Source organism: Canis aureus, chromosome 18 (assembly GCF_053574225.1).
Source record: "Canis aureus isolate CA01 chromosome 18, VMU_Caureus_v.1.0, whole genome shotgun sequence".
Classification (NCBI taxonomy): Eukaryota; Metazoa; Chordata; class Mammalia; order Carnivora; family Canidae; genus Canis; species Canis aureus.
The window spans coordinates 60,528,877-60,549,181 of NC_135628.1; the positions used below are offsets into that span (position 1 = coordinate 60,528,877).

The window sequence follows — 20,305 nt, forward strand, 5'->3', positions numbered from 1 at the left end:
TGTTTTGTTTTTAAGATTTATTTATTTTAGTCTTGGGAGGGGCAGAGACAGAGGGAGAAAGAGAGAATCTCAAGCAGACCCCTGCTGAGCACAGAGCCTGATAGGAGGCTCAATCTCACAACCCTGAGATCATGACCTGAGCCGAAATCAAGAGTCAGATATTTAACTAACTTTGCCACCCAGGTGCCTTCATTTTACTTTCTTGAAGGTATTTTTTGAAGCAGAGAACTTTAATTTTTTTTTCTCCAAGGAATCAAACACAATTTATTTTAGAACTAAATAGAACAGATTGAATAAAAGAAGTTTTGTCTTAAACTTTCCAAGTAGATATTTTCTTTTTTTTTTTTTTTTTAAGATTTTACTTATTTATTCATGATAGACACAGGCAAAGGGAGAGGCAGGCTCTGTGTGGGGAGCCCTGTGTGGGACTCGATCCCAGGACCCCGGCATCAGGACCTGAGCCAAAGGCCACTGAGCCACCCAGGCATCCCCCAAATAGATATTTTCTCCTCAGGCTTCATGTTATCAACTTTAAGTCCCATCAGTGACCTTCATAATATTCACAAAAGATGTGCAGATTGTGTCATTTGGTTGAACAGTCGAGTTTGGAAATAACAATCTTTACACTTTTTGTGCTTAACCTTTTTTTTTTTTTTTTTTTTTAAGTAATATCTATGCCAAACATGGGATTTGAACTCAAGACCCCAGGATCAAGAGTCACATGCTCTGCAGACTGAGCCATCCAGGTGCCCCACTTTGTACTTTAGAACAATTCTCAAACATGTTATAATGCTCATGACTGTTCAATTAATTTTTTCTTCTTAAAATACTTACAGCAAGAGAATCATTTATACATATTCAAAAACAGAATTCATCCATTTTCTTCTGCGTTCATGGTGGGAAAAACTTATCCAACCCAACAGATGTAGCAAAGTCTGTTTCCTATTTTGGCTTCTCTGTTTTAATGACCAGAGAAAATCCTTTGTTGTTTTTATTTTTGGTTTCAACATACTAGTACCAAATATCCTTTTCTTTTTCTTTTTTTTTTTTATAAGATTGTATTTATTTATTCATGAGACACACACAGAGAGAGAGAGAGAGGCAGACACACAGGCAGAGGGAGAAGCAGGCTGCATGCAGGGAGCACATGAGACTCGATCCCAGGACTCCAGGATCAAGCCCTGAGCCGAAGGCAGATGCTTTAACTGCTTAGCCCCCCAGGCATCCCAACATTGATCTTTTCCATTCAAAAAATCAGCATTTCAGAGCTTTGCAGTTTCCCACCTTCAGACACTGCCAAGGGGACTTCCCTCCCTGGAGCATACCATGGGACCAGGGCAGAAAACTGTGGCATTCTTGTGCCCAGGCTCTCTTCGTAGCTGCGTCCTCAGCTCCTCCTTGGGATGCTGGGACACCAGGGCCTGACTGCATCACCTCCTGCGCCTGTAGCCCTGCTCTGGCTGCCTGATGAGATCCAGTGTATCTGTTTTTCTTTTGTCACTTGCCTTTGATGTCCTACATGATTCATTGCCTAGTCCAAAGTCACAGAGGTTTACTCTTTTTTAGCCTTTCTGTTTAGGTCTGTGATCCACTTGGAGTTCATAGCATGAGAAATGGGTCCAACTTCTTTTCTTTGTGTGTAGATATCCAGTGGTCTCAGCAATATCTCACTGTTTCCCCCATTGAATTGTCTTGTCATCCTTGTTGGAGACCAGTTGACCCTAATGTAAAGGTTTGTTTCTGGACTGAGTTCTATCAATAATCCATGTGTGTGACCTTATGGCAGTACCACACCATCTTTATTTCTGTAGCTTCATAGTAAGCTTTGCACTCAGGTAGTGGGAACTCCACCAATCTTTTTCAAGATTGTTTTGGCTATTCTGGGTCCCTTGCATTTCTGTATGAATTTTAGGATCAACTAGCTAGTTTCTGCACAAGAGCTAGCTGGGATTTTGATAGAAATTGGATAGAATCTGGAGCAGTTTTGCCATCCTAGCAATGTAATTATTAGTGTATAAAAACACTTAAATCTGCTATTTTATTTTTTGATACTTATTCCCTCTGTTCATTTCTTTTCTCCCCCCTGCCTCCTGTAGGTTACCTGAATATTATTTCAGATTGCATTGTGACTTACCTACACTGTTTTGAATGTTATCTCCTTACATAGATTCTTCATCTTCATCGCTCTCAGTATTACATTATATATGCATAATTGGTTCCAGGGTGCTGGTGGTTGGCATTTTACCAGATTGAGGACTATGTAGAAACCTAACCTGTCTTTATGTCTTTATGTCGCTTTACCCTGCCTGATTCATAGAAAGGATGTATAAGTTAATTATCTCTTGACTTCGTTTGCCTACTTGAGAACCACATCAGTGTTGTAATTTTTACTTCAAATGCCATACATATTTTAGCCAGCTCAAGAGGAAAAAAAAAGTCTGTTTTATTTCCCTATATTTTTACTCTGTTTTTCTACCCTCCTTCCTGATGTTCCAGGATTCCTGCCCTCAGTGATTCCTTACTGATTCATCCATTTCTTTGAGACATTCTTTTAGGGCACACCTACTAGCAGCAGTTTCTTTGTGGGTTTTCTTCCTCTGAGAATAATTAAATTTCCTCTTTATTCCTGAAGAAAAGTTTCACTCAATATGGAATTTTGAAGTGACAGTTCTTTTCTTGGAGCACTGAAAACCATTGTGCCACTTCTTTCCAGCCTCCATGGTTTCTGACAAGCATCTTATCATTGGAATTGGTTTCCTCCTGTAGGTGAATCTCTCCTACTGCTGTCAAGATCTTTTGTCTATTTAACATCAGTTCACAGTAATTTTTTTGATTTTATGCTATGTGGGTCTAATGAGGTTTTATTTTTTTGAATCTATGGGCTTATATATTTTTGCTTGATTTGGGAAATGGTCAGATTTGTTTGAACTGTTTTCTGGCCCTACCCTCTCTCTCTCCTCCAGCTGGAGTACTGGTGATACGAATGTTCAGTTTTGGGTTTGTTGTCATTGTTTTTAGTATTTTTCTCTCTGTTGTTCGCATGGGTAATTTCTATTCTTTGATCTTTAATTTCATGGATTCTTTTATCATCTCATGCAGCAGTTTACATCTACCCATTTTTTTATATCAGTTATTATATTTCTAAGTTCAAAAATTCCCAGGTACTTTATTGTTTCTTCTGTTTCTCTGCTAAGACTTTCTGGTTCTTAATCTATTTCCAGCATGTCCATAATAGCTTATGGAAATACTTTTATGACAGTGCTTTAGAATCTTTGTCGAGTAAGTCCATCGTTTCATCCTAGTTTTGGCATTTGCTTACGTTTTTAATCTCAGTGGAGATTTTCCTGGTTCTTGGCATTGTAAGTAATTCTTCATTGTATCTTGGACATTTTGGGTATTAAGACTCTGGATATTATTTTTCTGTTTTTGCAGAGCTTTCCCTGACATGGCATCCCAGGAGTAAGAAGCTGATTCCTCTTGGGGTGCCTGGGTGACTCCGTCCATTAAGTGTCCAACTCTTGATCTTGGCTCAGGTTGTGATCACAGGCTTGTGAGATCAAGTCCCACATTCAGCTCCATGGTGAGTGTGGAGCCTGCTTGAGATTCTCTCCCTCCCTCCTCCACTGTCTGTCTTTCTCTCAAAAAAAAAAAAAAAAAAAAAAAAAACTGATTCCTCTTACTGCCATGTGAGGGTCAGAGCCCTCATTTCCCCATTTGGCCCTTGTTCGTGCCTTGGGGTAGGTACAGACACCTGTTGCTGCTGGCTGGGAGTGGGATTTTTTGCTTCTTCACCACTGTGCCCTAGCTGGGAGAATTAGGGAGGTCTTGTTACCGTCCCCCTCTACGGACTGGTAAGGTTTCCCTTGTTGCCCCTGGCCTTTCATGTGGTGTTCTCTACCACCATCCCACTTAGGGGAAGGAACCCTAGTGCAGCCAGGTAATGGTGGATGTCGAGGTGGCTCAGGTACCTTTTCTGACACTGTTCCAGTTAGGGGAAGGCATCCATGCCCCTTTTTTTGCATTGAAGTTTAGTTGACAATGTTCCATTAATTTCAGATGTATGTTGTAGTGATTTGGCAAGTTTATACTTAATGCTATGCTCACCACACATGTAACTACCATCTGTCACCAGAGACACTAGTACAATACCATTGACCATATTCCCTATGCTGTGCCTTTCGTCCCCATGACTTATTCATTCCATAACTGGAAGCCGGTAATACCCCATCCCCTTCATCCATTTTGCCCCTTCCCCAGGCCCCATCCCCTTCAGCAGCCAACAGTTCTCTGTATTTACAGGTCTGTTTCTGCTTTTTTGTTTGTTTTATTTATTTGCTTATTCTACATATAAGTGAAGTCATGTAGTGTTTGTCTTTCTGTCTTATTTCATTCAGCATAATACACTCTAGCTCCATCCACATTGTTTTTTTTTTTTTTTTTTTTTTTTTTTTTTTAATTTTATTTATTTATGATAGTCACATAGAGAGAGAGAGAGAGAGGCAGAGACATAGGCAGAGGGAGAAGCAGGCTCCATGCACCGGGAGCCTGACGTGGGATTCGATCCGGGGTCTCCAGGATCGCGCCCTGGGCCAAAGGCAGGCGCCAAACCGCTGCGCCACCCAGGGATCCCTCCATCCACATTGTTACAAATGGCAAGGTTTCGTTCTTTTTTGTGACTAAGTAATATTCCTGTGTGTGTGTGTGTGTGAGAGCGCGCGCTTCATTATTCATTCATGTATGGAGACCCTTGGGTTGTTTGGCTACATAGTTTGGCTACAGTAAACATAGGGGTGCATATATCTTTATCGCTAGTGTTTTTATTTTCTTTAGGTAAATACCCAGTAGTGGAATTATTGGATCATATGGCAATTCTATTTTTAATTTTTGAGGACCCTCCATACTGTTTTCCAGAGTGCCTGCACCAGTTTGCCCACCAACTGTATAAGAGGGTTCCCCTTTCAACACATCCTCACCAACACCTGTTGTTTCTGTGTTGTTAATTTTAGCCATTCTGACAGGTATGAGGTGATATCTCTCTTTTTTATATAATAAATTTATTTTTTATTGGTGTTTAATTTGCCAACATACAGAATAACACCCAGTGCTCATCCCGTCAAGTGGCCCCCTCAGTGCCCGTCACCCATTCACCCCCACCCCCCGCCCTCCTCCCCTTCCACCACCCCTAGTTCGTTTCCCAGAGTTAGGAGTGTTGTGGTTTTGGTTTGTATTTCCCTGATGGTGAGTGATGTTTAGATCTTTTCACGTCTCTTGGCCACATGGATGTCTTCTTTGGAAAAATGCCTATTCAGATCCTCTGCCCATTTTTTAATTCAATTGCTTGTTTGTTTTGGTGATTAATTGTATAAGTTCTTTATATATTTTGGATATTAATCCCTTATCAGATGTATCATTTGCAAATATCTTTTTCCATTCAGTAGGTTGGCTTTTTGTTTTGTCAGTGATGATTTCCTTTGCTGTGCATAAGCTTTTTTTTTTTTTTAAGATTTTATTTATTTATTAATGAGAGACAGAGAGAGAGAGACAGAAACATAAACAGAGGGAGAAGCAGGCTCCCTGTGGGGAGCCCGATGTGGGACTCAATCCAAGGACCCGAGGATCACGACCTGAGTCAAAGGCAGACGCTCAACTGCTGAGCCACCCAAGTGCCCAGTATAGAAGATTTTTATTTTGATGTAGTCCCAACAGTTTGTTTTCACTTTTGTTTCCATTGCCTAAAGAGACAGTTCCGTATGTTACTAAGGCTAAAGTCCAGGCAATTACTATATACGTTTTCTTTTAGGAGCTTTATGGATTCAAGTCCCATATTTAAGCCATTAATCTATTTTGAGCTTATTTTTGTGTGTGGTGTAAGAAAGAGTCCTGTTTCATTCTTTTGCATGTGGCTGTCTAGTTTTACCAACACCATTGTTGAAAAGACTGTCCTTTCCCTGTTGTATATTCTTGCCTCTTTTGTCATAGATTGACCATGAAAGTGTGGATGTGCTTCTGGGCTTTCAATTCTTTTCCTTTGATCTGTGTGTGTTTTTGTGCCAGTACTGTACTGTTTGATAACTACAGCTTTGTAGTATATCCTGAAATCTGGGATTATGATACCTCCAGCTTTGTTCTTATTTCTCAAGATCACTTTGGCTAGTTGAGGTTTTTTGTGGTTCCATACAAATTTTATAATTACTTTTTCTAGCTCTGTGAAAAATGCATTTGGTATTTTGAAAGGGATTTCATTAAATCTGTAGATTGTGTTAGGTAGTATGGACATTTTAACAATATTAATCCTTCCAATCCATGAGCATAGTATTTATTTCCATTTGTTTGTGTCATGTTCAGTTTATCAATATCTGATAGGTTTCAGAGTACAGGTGTTTCACTTCCTCGGTTAAATTTAACCCTAAGGTATTTATTATTTTTGGTACATTCATAAATGGGATTTTGCCAAATTTCTCTTGCTGCCAGTTTGTTATGAGTATTCATATTCTTTTTCCTTTTTTTACGATTTGATTTATTTATTTAACTGAGAGACAGCATGAGCACAAGCAGGGGGAAGCAGAGGGCAGAGGAAGAAGCAGACTCCCCACTGAGCAGAGAGCCAGGTGCAGGGCTTAATCCCAGGACCTTAGGATCATGTCCTAAGCCAAAAGCAGGCGCTTAACCAACTGAACCACCAGCTACCCTGTGTATTCATATTCTTAAACTACTTCCTGCTTCAATTTTAGAAGGTTGGGTCTTTTAAATATGTTGTCTACTTACTGTTGTCCCAATCATCAGTGTAAAGCTGGGTATGATATTCCCTAGAAGCCTTTCAAGGGCTAAAGTATCTATGGTGAAACCTCTGTTTTTATTCCTAATATTGATAATATGCATTTTCTTTGTTTTTTTCTTGATCATTTCTTGTAAGGGTTTAATTATTTTAATTACTTCGAAGAGGGGCACCTGGGTGGCTCAGTGATTGAGCATCTACCTTTGGCTCAGGGCATTATACTGGGGTCCTGGGATCAAGTCCCACATCGGGCTCCCCGCAGGGAGCCTGCTTCTCCCTTTGCCTGTGTCTTGCTTCTCTTTGTGAGTCTCTCATGAACAAATAAAATCTTTTTTTTTTTTTTTAAGATTTTACTTATTTATGCATGAGAGACACACAGAGAGACACAGAGACACAGGAGACAGAGAAGCAGGCTCCATGCAGGGAGCGCGACTTGGGACTTGATCCTTGGTCTCCAGGACCAGGCCCTGGGCCGAAGGTGGCGCTAAACCGCTGAGCCACCGAGGCTGCCCTCATGAATAAATAAAATCTTTAAAAAATAATAAAATTACTTCAAAGAACCAACTTTTGGCTTTGTTCATTTTTTCTTTTTTCAATTTCATTGATTTCTGCTTTTGCTTCTTCTTTGGGTTTAATTTATAACTTTTTGCAACAGAAGCTTAAGTCACTTATTTTAAACCTAAGAAGTTTTCAAATGCGTGCATTGAGAGCCATAAATTTTACTCAAGACTGCTCCATTTGCATCCAGCCATTTCCTGCGTATTATTTGGTTTCATTCATTTCAGATATTTTCTGATTCCCTTTATTTAGAATTGTGCTTAATCTCCAAATATTTGAGGATTTTCTACTAATCTGTTATTTCATTTCTTTGGGGACAGAGGGTACGCTCTGTAGGATTTCAATACTTGAAATTTATTGAGATGTGTTATGGTCTTTTTCTTAATCTTCTGAGTACACTTTAAAAGAGTGTACATTCAGCAGTTGGGTGATGTTTCAATAAATATCAGTCAGGCTGAGTGGATTAAATAGTGTTTATATTCTTATTAATCATTTTTGTCTTCTTGCTGTGTTAATTATGGAGGAAAACATATTAAAATCTACAACTGTGATTATCTATTTCTCCTTTTAGTTTTGTTAATTTTTGCTTAATGAATTTTGAAATTTTGTTAGATATATGTTTTAGAATTGTATTTTTTTTTTCAAATTGACTCTCTTACTATTATGCATTGCCTGTCTTTATTCCTGATAACACCCCTTATCTTAGAGTTTACTTTTGGCACAATCTATCTTTTTCCCAATCCATTTGCTTTGATGTGTCTGTGTCCTTATATTTCAGCGTCTCTTGTGAACAAGATATAGCTGTAGTTTATTGGTTTATGTCTTTAATCCAGGATGACAATACACCTTTAAATTAGAGGATTTAGTCTATTTATGTTTAGTATAATTACTAATATGGCTGAGTCTAACTCTACCATCTTGATATTTATTTTTTGTTTATATCATTTGGTCCTTCTTCCTTTGCTTTTCCTTTCCTGCTTCCATTTTTTTCAGCACAAGGTAGATCTCTTGGTGTTATTTGCAGTTATTTTATAGTGTTGCCATCCACTGTGGTAGCCACTAGCCACATGTAGTTAAGTTTAAAATCAGTCCCTCATTATATCAGCCACACTCCAGGGACCCAGTAGCCACATGTGCTTGTTACCACATTAGACAGGACAGATCCCTGCAGATTGAGGTCAGGATTTATTTTGAGTCAGAATTAGCTAGGGTCCAGGGTGAAAAGGGCAACATTTCTAGTCAGAAGATGTGTGTTTCTGTTGTGTGTTTACTATTGACGGCTTTGTAGTCTGTAAGCCTAAGAGATCTGCTCTTAGCCTCAGTTTTCTTTTCTAAAACACGCAGGTAGTAATTCCTGCTCTTTGCTTCATGGTGTGCTTGTGGAAAAGAACACTATAAAATGGTTAGCTGCTTTATGAACCCTAAGGCAGTTTTGAAGAAAACATTCAAACTCAGTTAACTGTGTTTCGTTTGGTCTTTTAGGTTGCTGACGGAGCTGGAGTCCCCTTCTTGGTGGCCATTTAGTTCCAAGCTTTGGAAGATGCCAGCAGAAACAAACCCCAAGGAAAGCACCTCAATGGCTAGTCCCAAAGTTCTTGGAAAAGAAGGGGTAGTGGTCCGAATTCCTGCTGTTATCTCCCAGGGGAATGCATCTCATGTTAAAGCAGGAAGTCTCACCATCCTTGTGTCTGGGTTGGAAATCCATGACTCCTGTTCTTTGCTCATGCACAGATTCGAAAGAGAAGATATAGATGACATTAAGGTTCACACGCCTTATGAGATTAGCATCCAACAGCGGTTCATTGGGAGGCCAGACATAGCTTATCGCCTGATATCTGCCAAGATGTCAGAGGCTATCCCCATTTTGGAGGTGCAGTTCAGCAAGAAGATGGAGCTGTTAGAAGATGCCTTGATGCCCAGAAGTGCCAGATCGTCTTCCCCAATAGAGAAGGGCTGCTCAGTCTGGCAGGCGGGTAAGTGAGCGTTGGCATTTGGAGTGTGCCTCCTTCTCCAAACTTGCAGTCAGAACGTAGCATGCCTGGGGTACACTGTTCACTTGTGTCACTTGGAGCAGCTGCTGATTTCTCTGCAGCAGTGACTGTCCATGTGTTTGTGAATGAAAACAACTTAGTACTTGCCATCCCAGAGTGTGTAAATCCCAGAGCTCAGGTTTATCACCCACTGAGTGCTATGTGGGTTTCCCCGGAGGGCAGGAGGGCTTGATGGCCCTTTCAGATCAGAGGCAGGCTCCAAGTTAGGCATTTCCCCCTTTCCTCTGTGTGACCGGCCTGCCCTGGTAGGCATCCAGTCCCTCCACCCCTGACCTCAGCCTCAATCAGGGTCATCTCAGCCTGCCTTCTGGGTACCTGTTTAAGAAATCAGAATCTCTGAGAACTGCAGCATAGTTTTTGTAGGTTTGCAGGCCTCCCCTAGTGGGGAGTGTGTGGCATTGGGCGTGGCCCTGGAGGTTGAGAGAGTCCCAGGTCCAAGCCCCAGCCTTGCCTGGGGCAGCCTGGGGTCATCTGACTTGTCAGTTTGCCATCCAGATGGTGTCAGGTAGCATCTCGCTGGTGCCTTTATTTTCATGTCTATCATTGATTGTGATGTGGAACATCTGACGCTCCTTATTTGCTTTCTGGCTTCACACATTTTTCTCTGTGGATTGTGTGGCTTTGTTGTTGTTGTTGTTTTCTACTGTGCTGTTTATTTTTTGTGATTTGTAGGAGCTCCTCACATGTAGGTTTGCATCCTTTCTTGGCTCTAGAGGCTACCAGTACCTCTGCCAGACCGTCATTCTCCGTTACAGAAATCCTTAATTTTGCTTTGGTCTAATCTAGCATTTTTCCCATTAAGTTTGTTTTAGAGCCCAGCTAAAGAAATCCCAAAGTCATAAAATACCATATTTCTTAATGCTAGCATTATAGGTGACCTGTGTCTGCATTATAATGATTTTTCTAACAGCCTAGTAGTCTCTTCTTATTAACTTTGATTGCCGGACATCTGTTACAGTTAGAGAAGTGTTTGTTACGGTTCTGGTTTCTTTTTGCTCTGAAGTGATTGATTTCAGCACTAATATGTAACCTGTTTCCCTAACACATGAACATTTCTAGATGGCTTCAAGTTTCAAAAGAAATATACCTGAAGATAGATCTGGTCCCATAAGCACCAAAATGTAAAAACTTCATTTAAAAACTTATTTCCTTAGCATTTCCAGATTTTTCTTTGGCCCCTCTCTCAAGGCAGGACTGAGAAGGGTGGGCAATGCCACGAGCCTAAGACTCTGAGCAGGTCAGGCCGTTGGCCACCCCTTGCCCCCACACTGCTGTTTTCCTGTGGGAGGGGCCAGGCAGTGGGAGGAAGAGACTCAGGGCTTCTGGGTCCCAATGCAGAGTGCCTCCAGCCATTGCTTCTGCTGCTGCTGAACCAGAACTCCCTGCGCCAGGCGTAGTGCCAGGCACCCACAGTCCCTGTTCTCATGGAGCTCCGCCTGGTGGTTTCAGAGAAGGGGCATGGCACAGAATGTCCCATGTAGGGGGCAGCTGTGAGCACACGTGGCACAGAGTGTGGCACTGTGCAGGGGAGAAGAGGCTTGCTGGGCCCTGACCCCACGTGTCCAGGTGCAGACAGGGCTGGAGGGGAAAAGGAGGTGCATGCCAGGGCCTCTGTGGCCGTCGTCTGGCTGCAGGAAGCTAGGTGAGTACAGACTCCGCAGGGCCCGCCCTCAGGAAGGGTACAGGCCAAGGCTGCTGACCACAGGCCGAATGTCTTCTTCCTCAGGGAAGCCACAGACAGTTTCCCTCACCTAAACTCAGCTGGGGCTGGGCCTCCACCACCTCTGCAGACACCTTCCCAGCAACACCTAGATTCGGGGTGGCTCGCATGACGGGGTGTGTGGCTTCGCCTGTCACAGTCAGGGACTGTGTGTGTGGAATGAGTGGAACCACAACCAGGATGACATATGGGTTTTCATCCTGCGCTCAGCCCACTTCAGCCTCTGGCTGGGTTCCCGCAGGAGGTCTGCGTCTGCACGGAGCAAGAGGGGCCGTCCTCCCGTGGTGAGGCCACCCCATCCCAAGGAGTTTATGCAGAGGGGAGCTGGGGAAGAGGCCAGCATGTGGGCTTGTGAGCAGCACCATGTCTGGCTTGCTGGGACCTCTGCAGGAGGCCTGGGCAGCCCTCTCTGTCGCCCCTGATGGTGTTTGCCAGCACCTGTGTTTTCACTGTCCCAGGGTGGAAAGTACAGAAGCAGTGGAGGTGGAAACCATGACTTGACATCTCAGAAATGTACTCCTCTTCTCCAGGAGCAGTGTTGGTAGAACGGGTGACCAGCAGGTGGCAGCGTCACCACAGCACCCATGTTTGCCTGGAGTCCCTGTCTGGAAGAACTTTCCAGAGACCTCCACAGTCATGTGAAGTGCCGGTGGCCCAGCCAGCAGCCAGCCACAGCGGTCTCCTGGGCTTCGGGGGTGGGGAATGACACAGGGAATGCCCCCTGGGGCGAAGCCATGCAGAGTCCATGTGTGTTCACACAGCATCTTTAAAGGACTCTTTACGTCCTGGAGTATTTCAGACATGAGGAGGAGCTAGGAGGCTGGTACAGACCCCGATATTCCCCTGCCTTGCCATTCTCATCGTCACAGCGCACACGCATGTGTGCATACAGCATCACTCTGTGAAGTCTCAGTTCTGTCCAGGTTCTCTCGCACTCACTGTCCAGAACCGCATCTGGAACCCTCGTGCTGGGGGGCGACTCCCTGGGCCCCCCTGGCCCTGACGGTCTTGACGGCCTGTAGGAGTGCTGCCGAGGTTTCCTATGTCTCCCAGTTGTGCTTCACCCGTGTTTTCTCAGGGTCCTGGGGTAATGGGTTTCAGGAAGATGACTTCAGAGCATAGCCCACGCGTGGCCTTTTATCTTTTTGGTACTTATTTTTGTCTCTGTTGTTTGCTGACTGCCATATTCTGAGAGAAGCCTTCTCTGGCCCCCTGATTAAGAGACCTCCAGTTACCTGCCCTACACTTGCTCTCGGCACTGCTACCCTCTGGTTGGCTGTTGTGCTTTCACACTGGGGCATGCGCTCTGTCCTCACCAGACACAAGTTGTCTCTTCATGACCACGTCTCCAGCACCCAGAAGAGGCCCGGGCATCCAGGGGCACACGTCTGTGAGACAGTAATACATGTCTGGGGCACTGATACCCAGTGCAGGACTACTCATTGAAGACTTGGGCTTCAGACAGTGGAGTTCAGTGCCAGGACGTGGCACCACACTGACCACAGGCACACCCCCCACCCGCATGGTCACTAGGACGCAGGCACCACGCTGACCACTCGCAGACCTCCATTGGGTACTTAGAAATGGGCACCCCTTGACCCCAGCCGACCCCCTGGGAGCTGTGTGGCTCTCACACACTTGATCTCTTTCCAGGAGCCCCAGGTCCACGCTGTGCACTGTGTAGGTTTGAACATTTGCCAGTAAGTGGCTTTGGCTGTAGGCAGTTGGGATTGCTTACTCGCTCTCCGTTTCAGCTCTCAGCTCTGTGAAGGGCGTGGGCATTTTGTGATGTTTGTAGGGCTTCCCACCCCAGTTGTGTATGCTTCTGGGGCTGTCCCTGTGTAGAGTAGGTGTTTCCTTCCCTGTGTCACTGATGAGGCTTTTGGGTCCCAGGGACAAGGAGGAAAATCTGCCCGTGGCCAGATGGGCTTGGAGGGGTTCTTCTGTTCTTGGGGCAGGGCCGGTGGTTCTTGCTCTGAATCCCCAGTGAGGCCGGGATCTGAGGCCAGGGTCTGCGTCTGTACGTCAGGGGGCTGGAGTCCGCAGCTGCCCATACCAGCCCAGCTGTCGTTCCTGGAAAGTGAAATCATCCCTAAGTTCCCTTGAAGCTGGAACAATTTGTGCTGATTTTGTTTAACTGTGGTAAGTGATGACTTTAGAGGCAGAACCATTGTATACTGAAGTTGATTCTTTTTCGAAGATATTTCAAGGCATTGAAGAAACTGAGTCAGTGGGTCAGGGCTCAACACAGAGCACCCAGGGTGCCGAGCTCTGTGCTAGGCGTGATCCTGCTGACCCTGCAACATGTCATAACCGACACCCCTGACTTAGTGTGTTCCGTACTGAGAAATTCGCTATTTTGGCTTTCTAGTTAAGTAAAACCCCGTTTGTTTAACATTTAAAAAATGTCAGTATGTCCCTCCCGAACATAGGGGTATTGGAATGGAAACCAGAGCGGTGCTGAAGGAGCACAAGGGTGGGCGCTGGCGTCAGAGAAGCTGTGGGGTGCAACACGTTGATACCAAAGCTGTGCAAGCTAAATGATGCCAGGACATGTGAGCGAAAGTTGCTGCTGATGGAATGGCAGAGTAGAGGACATCCGTGTATGTGATGTATTCCGGGGGGCGGGGTGCAGAGTGGGCAGAGCCAGTTGGCTGGGGACAGCGTGCCAGGGTGGTAGAACAGGAGTCCACGAGACAGTGGAGTGGAGTGGACACCAAGGAAGGAGGAGGTTCTGGGCTGAGTGAGGAGACCACTGTTTGTCATCACATCAGCACCAATGACTTGCTAACGTGTGCATGGATTGGCCTGTAAGACTAATAATAGCTGGTGGCACATGTTTGCTATTTCTGCCGTCATAGCTTCCAGCTAGCTCTGACGGCTTCTACTGCAGGCGGAACTTCTGCGGTACCTTTCCTTATGTAACATTTTAGTTGTGACACTTTAGATCACGTAAGGCCAAACAGTTGCATGCTGTGGAAAGTTCCTTACTAATTAAATCCCTTAGAAGCTGGAATAGGATGAGACTTTGGAGATTTTAGAACACAGGTTGTGAGATCAGTTTGATTGGTTGCAACCAGCTTTTATTGTTTTTGAAGAATGAACGAGAAAAGCAGACATCTGTGTGCATGGTATACAGTAAGGGCTTTGGTAAGACACGTAGGCCTCCTGGATGCAGCTGCGGGTGTGGCGGGTCTCCGTGGGGTGCAGTCCTCACAGGCGCTCTGCGTGGGTGCCCGCCCACTGCTTCCCGAATGCTCTCCTCTGCAGGACCTTGAGAAGCCTCTCTCGTCCCCACAGCAGCCTGCGTTTATCCTGGGTGAGGCCACGCTCCCTTTGCTTAGCCAGGCACCCCTTGGGGAGTATCACTTCGTAAGGATTACTTCGAGGACTGAGAAGAGAGGGTATTTCTGTATGTGTTGGAGGTGGCTGGTCTGTGCCCCAGAAGGAGGGGCTTGTGCAGTTGGTATATGCTGGGGATGGCTAGCTGGGCCCCTTCCCTTCCTGACAGTGCATTCATCAGGCTGCTCTGCTCGAAGGAGCCTCTGCTCACCGCCTCCAGGGTCCCCACGTCCAGGATCCTGTTGGCCCTTCTGTGCCTCCTGTTCCACAGAAGCGGAGACGCGTTCTGAGGAGTTGGTGCTGGCATCCAAACAGTGGATTCTCATCCAAATGCTGTCTGCTTTCCAGCATCCTGATACATGAACGTGACCATGCTGTGTATCCGAGGGGCCTTGTAATATGGGGAAGAACAGGCAGTAGACCTAACTGATGCCCTTCCCTGGACCCTGTGGTGCCAGGGTTTGGTGAATGTCAGCTCTCTAAATAAAGGACGGTGGCATGCAGTGGGGGGCACGCAGGGCCTCTTGAATATCACTGCATCTCCAGGCTGCCCTTCTGCTCTTCCAGGAGCCTGCCCAGGTGCGGGTGCTGGGAACACCCCTGAGCAGGGCCCAGCCACGTTTAGCACTCTGACTCACCCCCCCACCCCCACCCCAAAGTGGCCACACCACCAGCTTTGCTTGGCCGAGCCAGCCGGCCATTTCCTGTGCTCTGGGGAACCGCAGCGCTCTGTGGGCTGACGAGATGGTGCCGCAGTTTCCAGGACCATGTTTTATGTGCGTTTCACCAGGTTCCGCAAGTGGCCTGTTGGATACTCCCCATGTGTAGCCCTTTCCTGAGAGACCAAATACACAGCCAGACCTGGGACATTGTCAGTGGTGCACTCTCTAACCAGAGCAGGGTAAGGAGGCAGCTTGGGCCAGGGTCCCTGTGAGCCCAGGCAGCCCCCAGCCCAGCTCCACACAGCAGAGCTCAGGAAGATGGACCCACCACAGCTGCCAGCCCAGAGAGAGCTGATGGTCTTAAACATCACTCCCTGTGAGGTTCTGCATGTTCGTGCGTTGTTCGTACCTCCTGGAAGATGTCACTGCTGTTTGACTTTCCATTCCAGCGTCTGGACTGATGGACCGTGCCATGCCCCACGAGCCCTGCTCAGGGAGCCAGGAGGGCCCGTCACTTCAGCTGCAGAGGAGCGAGCCGCTCGTCTCTGAGGGGGACGCCCAGGAACTGAGACAGGTAATGTGCACTCCCGGCACCACGTGGTCCCTGCATGTGACATGCTTCCTCTGCCTGCCCATAGCTCCTCGCTGGGTGATGCTGGCCTCTCTTCTGCAGGGGCCTGTCACTGTGCCCCCGAGCTCTGTCTGCTCCAGTAGCTGGAGAAAGGAAAGAGCGGTGCCCATTCTGAGTCCCTGTGTTCCGTGGCACACAGACACTCCGTGCGCACAGCCCGCCTGCTGGCTGCTCTGCCTGTTGTACATGTACACGTGCAAGTATACATGTGGGCTGTGTGTGTGTGCAGGATATGCAAGCTCATATGGGCTTTCTGTGCATATACATGCGTGCATATGTGTGGTACATGTACTCGTGTGTACATGTGTGTGCTGTGCGTGTGGTGCCCTGTATGTGTTATGAGATGTACTGTGCCTGAGATGTGTACATGAGATGTACATGTACTGTGTATGTGCTATGAGACCCATCTGTGTACATTTGTGTGTTGTGACTTATAAGTGCATTTTATGTACATGTGCTCTGTGTACATGTACTGTGTGTTCATGTGTGCTATGATACCATCCATGTATACACGTGTGTGCTATTGGTGTGCTTATCTATGTCTTCATGTGTGCGTGTATTCTGCATGTATCTATGTGTCTGCTGGTGTGTGAATGTACTGGGTGTCCCAGTGTGTGCATGTACTGTGTGTATGTATGTTGTGTGTGCCACGTGTGCATGTTTTTCTGTGTGTGTGTGTTGTGTCTATGTGCCATATGTGCATGTACTGTGTGTGTGCCGTGTGTGTACTGTGCTTGTCTGAGCATGTCTGTGTGCATATCCTGTGCATGTTTGTGTGCTGTTTGCATGTGTCTGTGCATGCCTGCATCTGTGTCTTGTGCATGTGTGTGCTGTGTGTACATGTCTATGCATCTGTGTGCACGTCCTATGTGTGTGTCTGTGTGCAGTGTTTGCGTGTCTGCATTTCTGTGTGTGCCTGTCCTGTGCGTGTGTCTATGTGCTGTGTGTGCATGTCTGCGTGTGTGCATGTCTGCATGTGCACATCCTGTGCATGTGTCTGTGTGCTGTGTGTGCGTGTGTCTGTGTATGTCAGCGTGTGCATGACTCCACAGGTGCACATACAACTGAGAGTACTCACTCATCCCAATGCTCTCAAGGGCTTGCCACCAGATTCTTGCCACTTTTTGTCCGGGAAGTAGAAATTTAAACAACATTTGCTAGAAATACTTTTAAATTGTCTTCCTGTGTTATTGCTGGACAGTACAGTGTTTTTTCCTTTTATTTTTGAGTAGTTTTGAAGCAGATACCGAGTGTCACCTTGTTCATCAGCATCTCAGTGCACTTCTTTAGAACATAAAAGCTGTTAAAAGCCCTCATGCTATGCTGCGCTAGCCTTGGTTTGTCAGAATCCATCGTCTCATTCAGGGAGATGTGCTTGTTGGTTTGTGAGAGAGAGAATGTGTGTGTGTGTGTGTGTGTGTGTGTTCAGCTCACAACCGTATGAGGCCTGTTCCAGCTGCTCAGCAAAGTGCTTCTCACTACATAGCTTCCCTCTGTCCTTTCCGTTACCTTCACAGTCTTTTTGTAGCAAAAACTCAGTTGTTTCTCTGTGGAGATTTTGGTTTGCTTCTTCCTGACTCAGTTTCCCTGGTTCATAGCTCGAAGTTTAGTCATATCCAGGCTCTGGTCTAAAGAGGTTGTGTCATCCCTGGCACCGCACACTTCCACCAGGGCACATAGGAAGACCATTTGTCTTTCAAACCTGTTTTTAAAGAAAAAGGCTGGGATCCCTGGGTGGCGCAGCGGTTTGGCGCCTGCCTTTGGCCCAGGGCGCGATCCTGGAGACCCGGGATCGAATCCCACGTCGGGCTCCCGGTGCATGGAGCCTGCTTCTCCCTCTGCCTATGTCTTTGCCTCTCTCTCTCTCTCTCTCTCTCTCTCTCTCTGTGTGACTATCATAAATAATAAATAAAATTAAAAAAAAATTTTTTTAAATAAAATAAAATAAAAAGAATTAAAAAAAAATAAAAAAATAAAAAAAATAAAGAAAAAGGCTTACTGACATGTCAGCCTAGGCATAGCCTCCTTTAAACTTGGCCATTTCCTTTCTGGAAAAAAAGTGCTCATCTTTGCTATGGGATATTTTAAATATGCATGATTTGTCACTCTTTCCCTGGGTCTAACTTAGTCACTTTGAGTAATGACCACGGAAATGCTGCTTTCTAGCTGCGACCAGCAAATGCTGCAGGTTACCAACTGAGGTTTTTGATGCACATATTGACTCCAGAATATGGCTTCAGGACTTGAGAAACCCCCATCCTATAAGGAAACACTCCCATTCTCTTGAGAATGGATGCGAGCCCACACACCTCAGGCTGCTGGGATCTGAGACCCTTCTCCCACCCTCGTGTGAAGCTGTCCTGCCGCTGTGTCAAGACCAAGACAGGGACACAGCTTTTTGATGGGAAATGTAGGGATTTTATGTTAATTCTGGTGATGGCCATGTAGTGTGAGAAGGCCCTTCCAGTTTCACACCAGCAGCCTCTGCCCTAGAAGCCAAGATGGTAGAGGTCATGATGAAGATGCCAGCAGCTGGGAATGGAATGAGCTTCCTCACCCACCTTCCACGTGAGAGCATGTCTGTGGGGTTGGTCCTGAGCATCATCAGCAGCTTAGTGAGCCCTGTGGTGTCCGTGCTGGGAACAGCAGCTGCTGTGCTGAGTCAGGACGTTGGCCACAGGGTGGGGACGTGGTGACCCTTGAGTGGTGAGCCTGGGGAGAGCCGCTGCGGAAGAGCAGGGCTTCACACCAGCCACCGGTCCTCCTCCCTGCAGGCACCCTGGGTCCACCAGAGAACGTTTTCTGGAGGTAAAACACATGTTTCCTATTTAGAGAATTCTTAGCTGTGTAGCTGAAGCCCCAGCGTAAGTAGGAATGAGGTAAATTTCTGGGGAAAACAGAAATGCGAGAACCACTCCTCCCGTTCAGCTGTGGTTTCTGTGGCAGATGCGATTACCGTCCTTACGTGGAAATGGGTCTCGGTGACTTAGCCCGCAGTGGATGCTGAGAGACGCGGCTGGTGTGGTTGCCCCAGGACAGAAGGGTTCTGCACCCTGTGCCAACTGCCACTGCACGTGGGCCCCGGAGCAGCCCTCACTGCGGCGTCCACTGTCCATGGGGAGGGCCTGTGGTGGCAGCAGCCAGGCCAGGAAGCAGATTCACTGGGATAGGTTTGGCAGAGCGCCCTGAACCGTGGCTCCCATCTGAGGTGCTGACCTCTCCTCGCTCGAGCTGCTGCTTGTTTGTCACCAGATCTGTGTCCACTGCCAGGTCCATGCAGTTTGAGGTTCCGTCAGTCACCCTGCTCCCCAGACTGTCCATCCTGACCTTTCCCCCCTCTCCCCACCCAAGACCAGGATGAATAGTGAGCACTGCCAAGGGGCTCCCCTTAGGGGCTGCTGACCTTTTCCATAGTGGGGGTGCGGCGTGTGGACTGGGGCGCAGGTCACGGTTCCCACAGCAGGGGGTGCAGTGTGTGAACTGGGTGGGACTTAGGTCACGGTTCCCACAGCAGGGGGGTGCAGCATGTGGACCGCGGTTCCCACAGTGGGAGTACCCTGTGTGGACTGGGGTGCAGGTCACGGTTCCCACAGTGGGGGTGCCCCGTGTGGACTGGGGCACAGGTTACAGTTCCCACAGCAGGGCGTGCAGAGTGTGGACTGGGGTGCAGGTCAGGGTTCCCACAGCGGGGGGGTTATATGCTATTGTTTTCCTGGCCTGATACCAGTGCAAACACTGGCCATCACTGGCCATCACTTAGGCCCAGTTGGGCATCTGTTACTTTGTAAATTATTAACAAAGCTTCCTGAATACATCAAGCCTATGTCATCTGTTAAACCAGCAGAAGGGACTTGGTACCAGGAAAGAGGTGCTGAGTAACTTCTCACATCCATGGCAGGTGACATTTCGGGGAGCAAACATCTATCAGGGGACCTGCCCTAGCTGGGCCGTCTGGTCCTGGCACTGGTGCGGCCCTGCTCTTGGCCCCACAGTCCCGGGTGGGCTGCACGCCTGCCCTGGCCCCCGCCTCTGGACAGCAAGGGCTCTGGGCAGGAGGGACCCTAGAACCCTCCACCTGCTGCACAAATGAGCACAGTGACAGGAAAGCTGACTCACAGGAGAATGTCATGCCCCACCTTATGTATTATCCATGGGTTTTCTGTACACTCTGCTGGTGAACTGCATCACTGGCAAACATGAGCTGCCACTGTGGACCCCCTCCCCAGCCTCTCTGTGGCTTCACGTGCCCTTCGTGCTCTCCTCTGGGATCCTAGACAGCCCATTGCGCTCTCACACGTTGGCTGTGGCCCCAGTCAAGAGCTGGCCCATGCTGTCTGTGGCAGTGGTGGCTCAGGTGGGGCTGGCAGGGCCCCTCACCCGCACTCAGAAAGGACAGACCTGGGCGGTGCAGATGCTTTCTGCCCCCTCCGCTGTCTCGGAAACATGAACAGGGCGGGAATGCCGGATAAGGAACCCGGGGTCTTGTCCATTGACAGGATTCCAGACGTGCCAGCGTCTGAGTGAGCATCTCCCAGGGCAGCTGCTGTGCTGTGCAGACAGAGGAGC

General features: G+C 47.0%; 1 protein-coding gene across 18 annotated transcripts in view; it reads left to right on the forward strand.

Annotated features, from left to right (window-relative positions):
* The window catches only part of SNAP47 (synaptosome associated protein 47), a 52,034-nt gene that overhangs the window by 19,350 nt on the left and 12,379 nt on the right, over positions 1–20,305 (forward strand). For 16 of the 18 annotated variants that reach the window (XR_013357192.1, XR_013357195.1, XR_013357189.1 and 13 more), the window contains 2 exons: positions 8,816–9,306; positions 15,558–15,682. Coding sequence is in view for 7 of the 18 variants with exons in the window: in XM_077857441.1 (XP_077713567.1) it covers positions 8,816–9,306; positions 15,558–15,682 (616 nt within the window). In the remaining 11 variants the exon portion in view is untranslated. The remainder of the gene's footprint in view (positions 1–8,815; positions 9,307–15,557; positions 15,683–20,305) is intronic. The other 2 variants (XR_013357200.1, XM_077857444.1) reach the window with 1 other exon arrangement.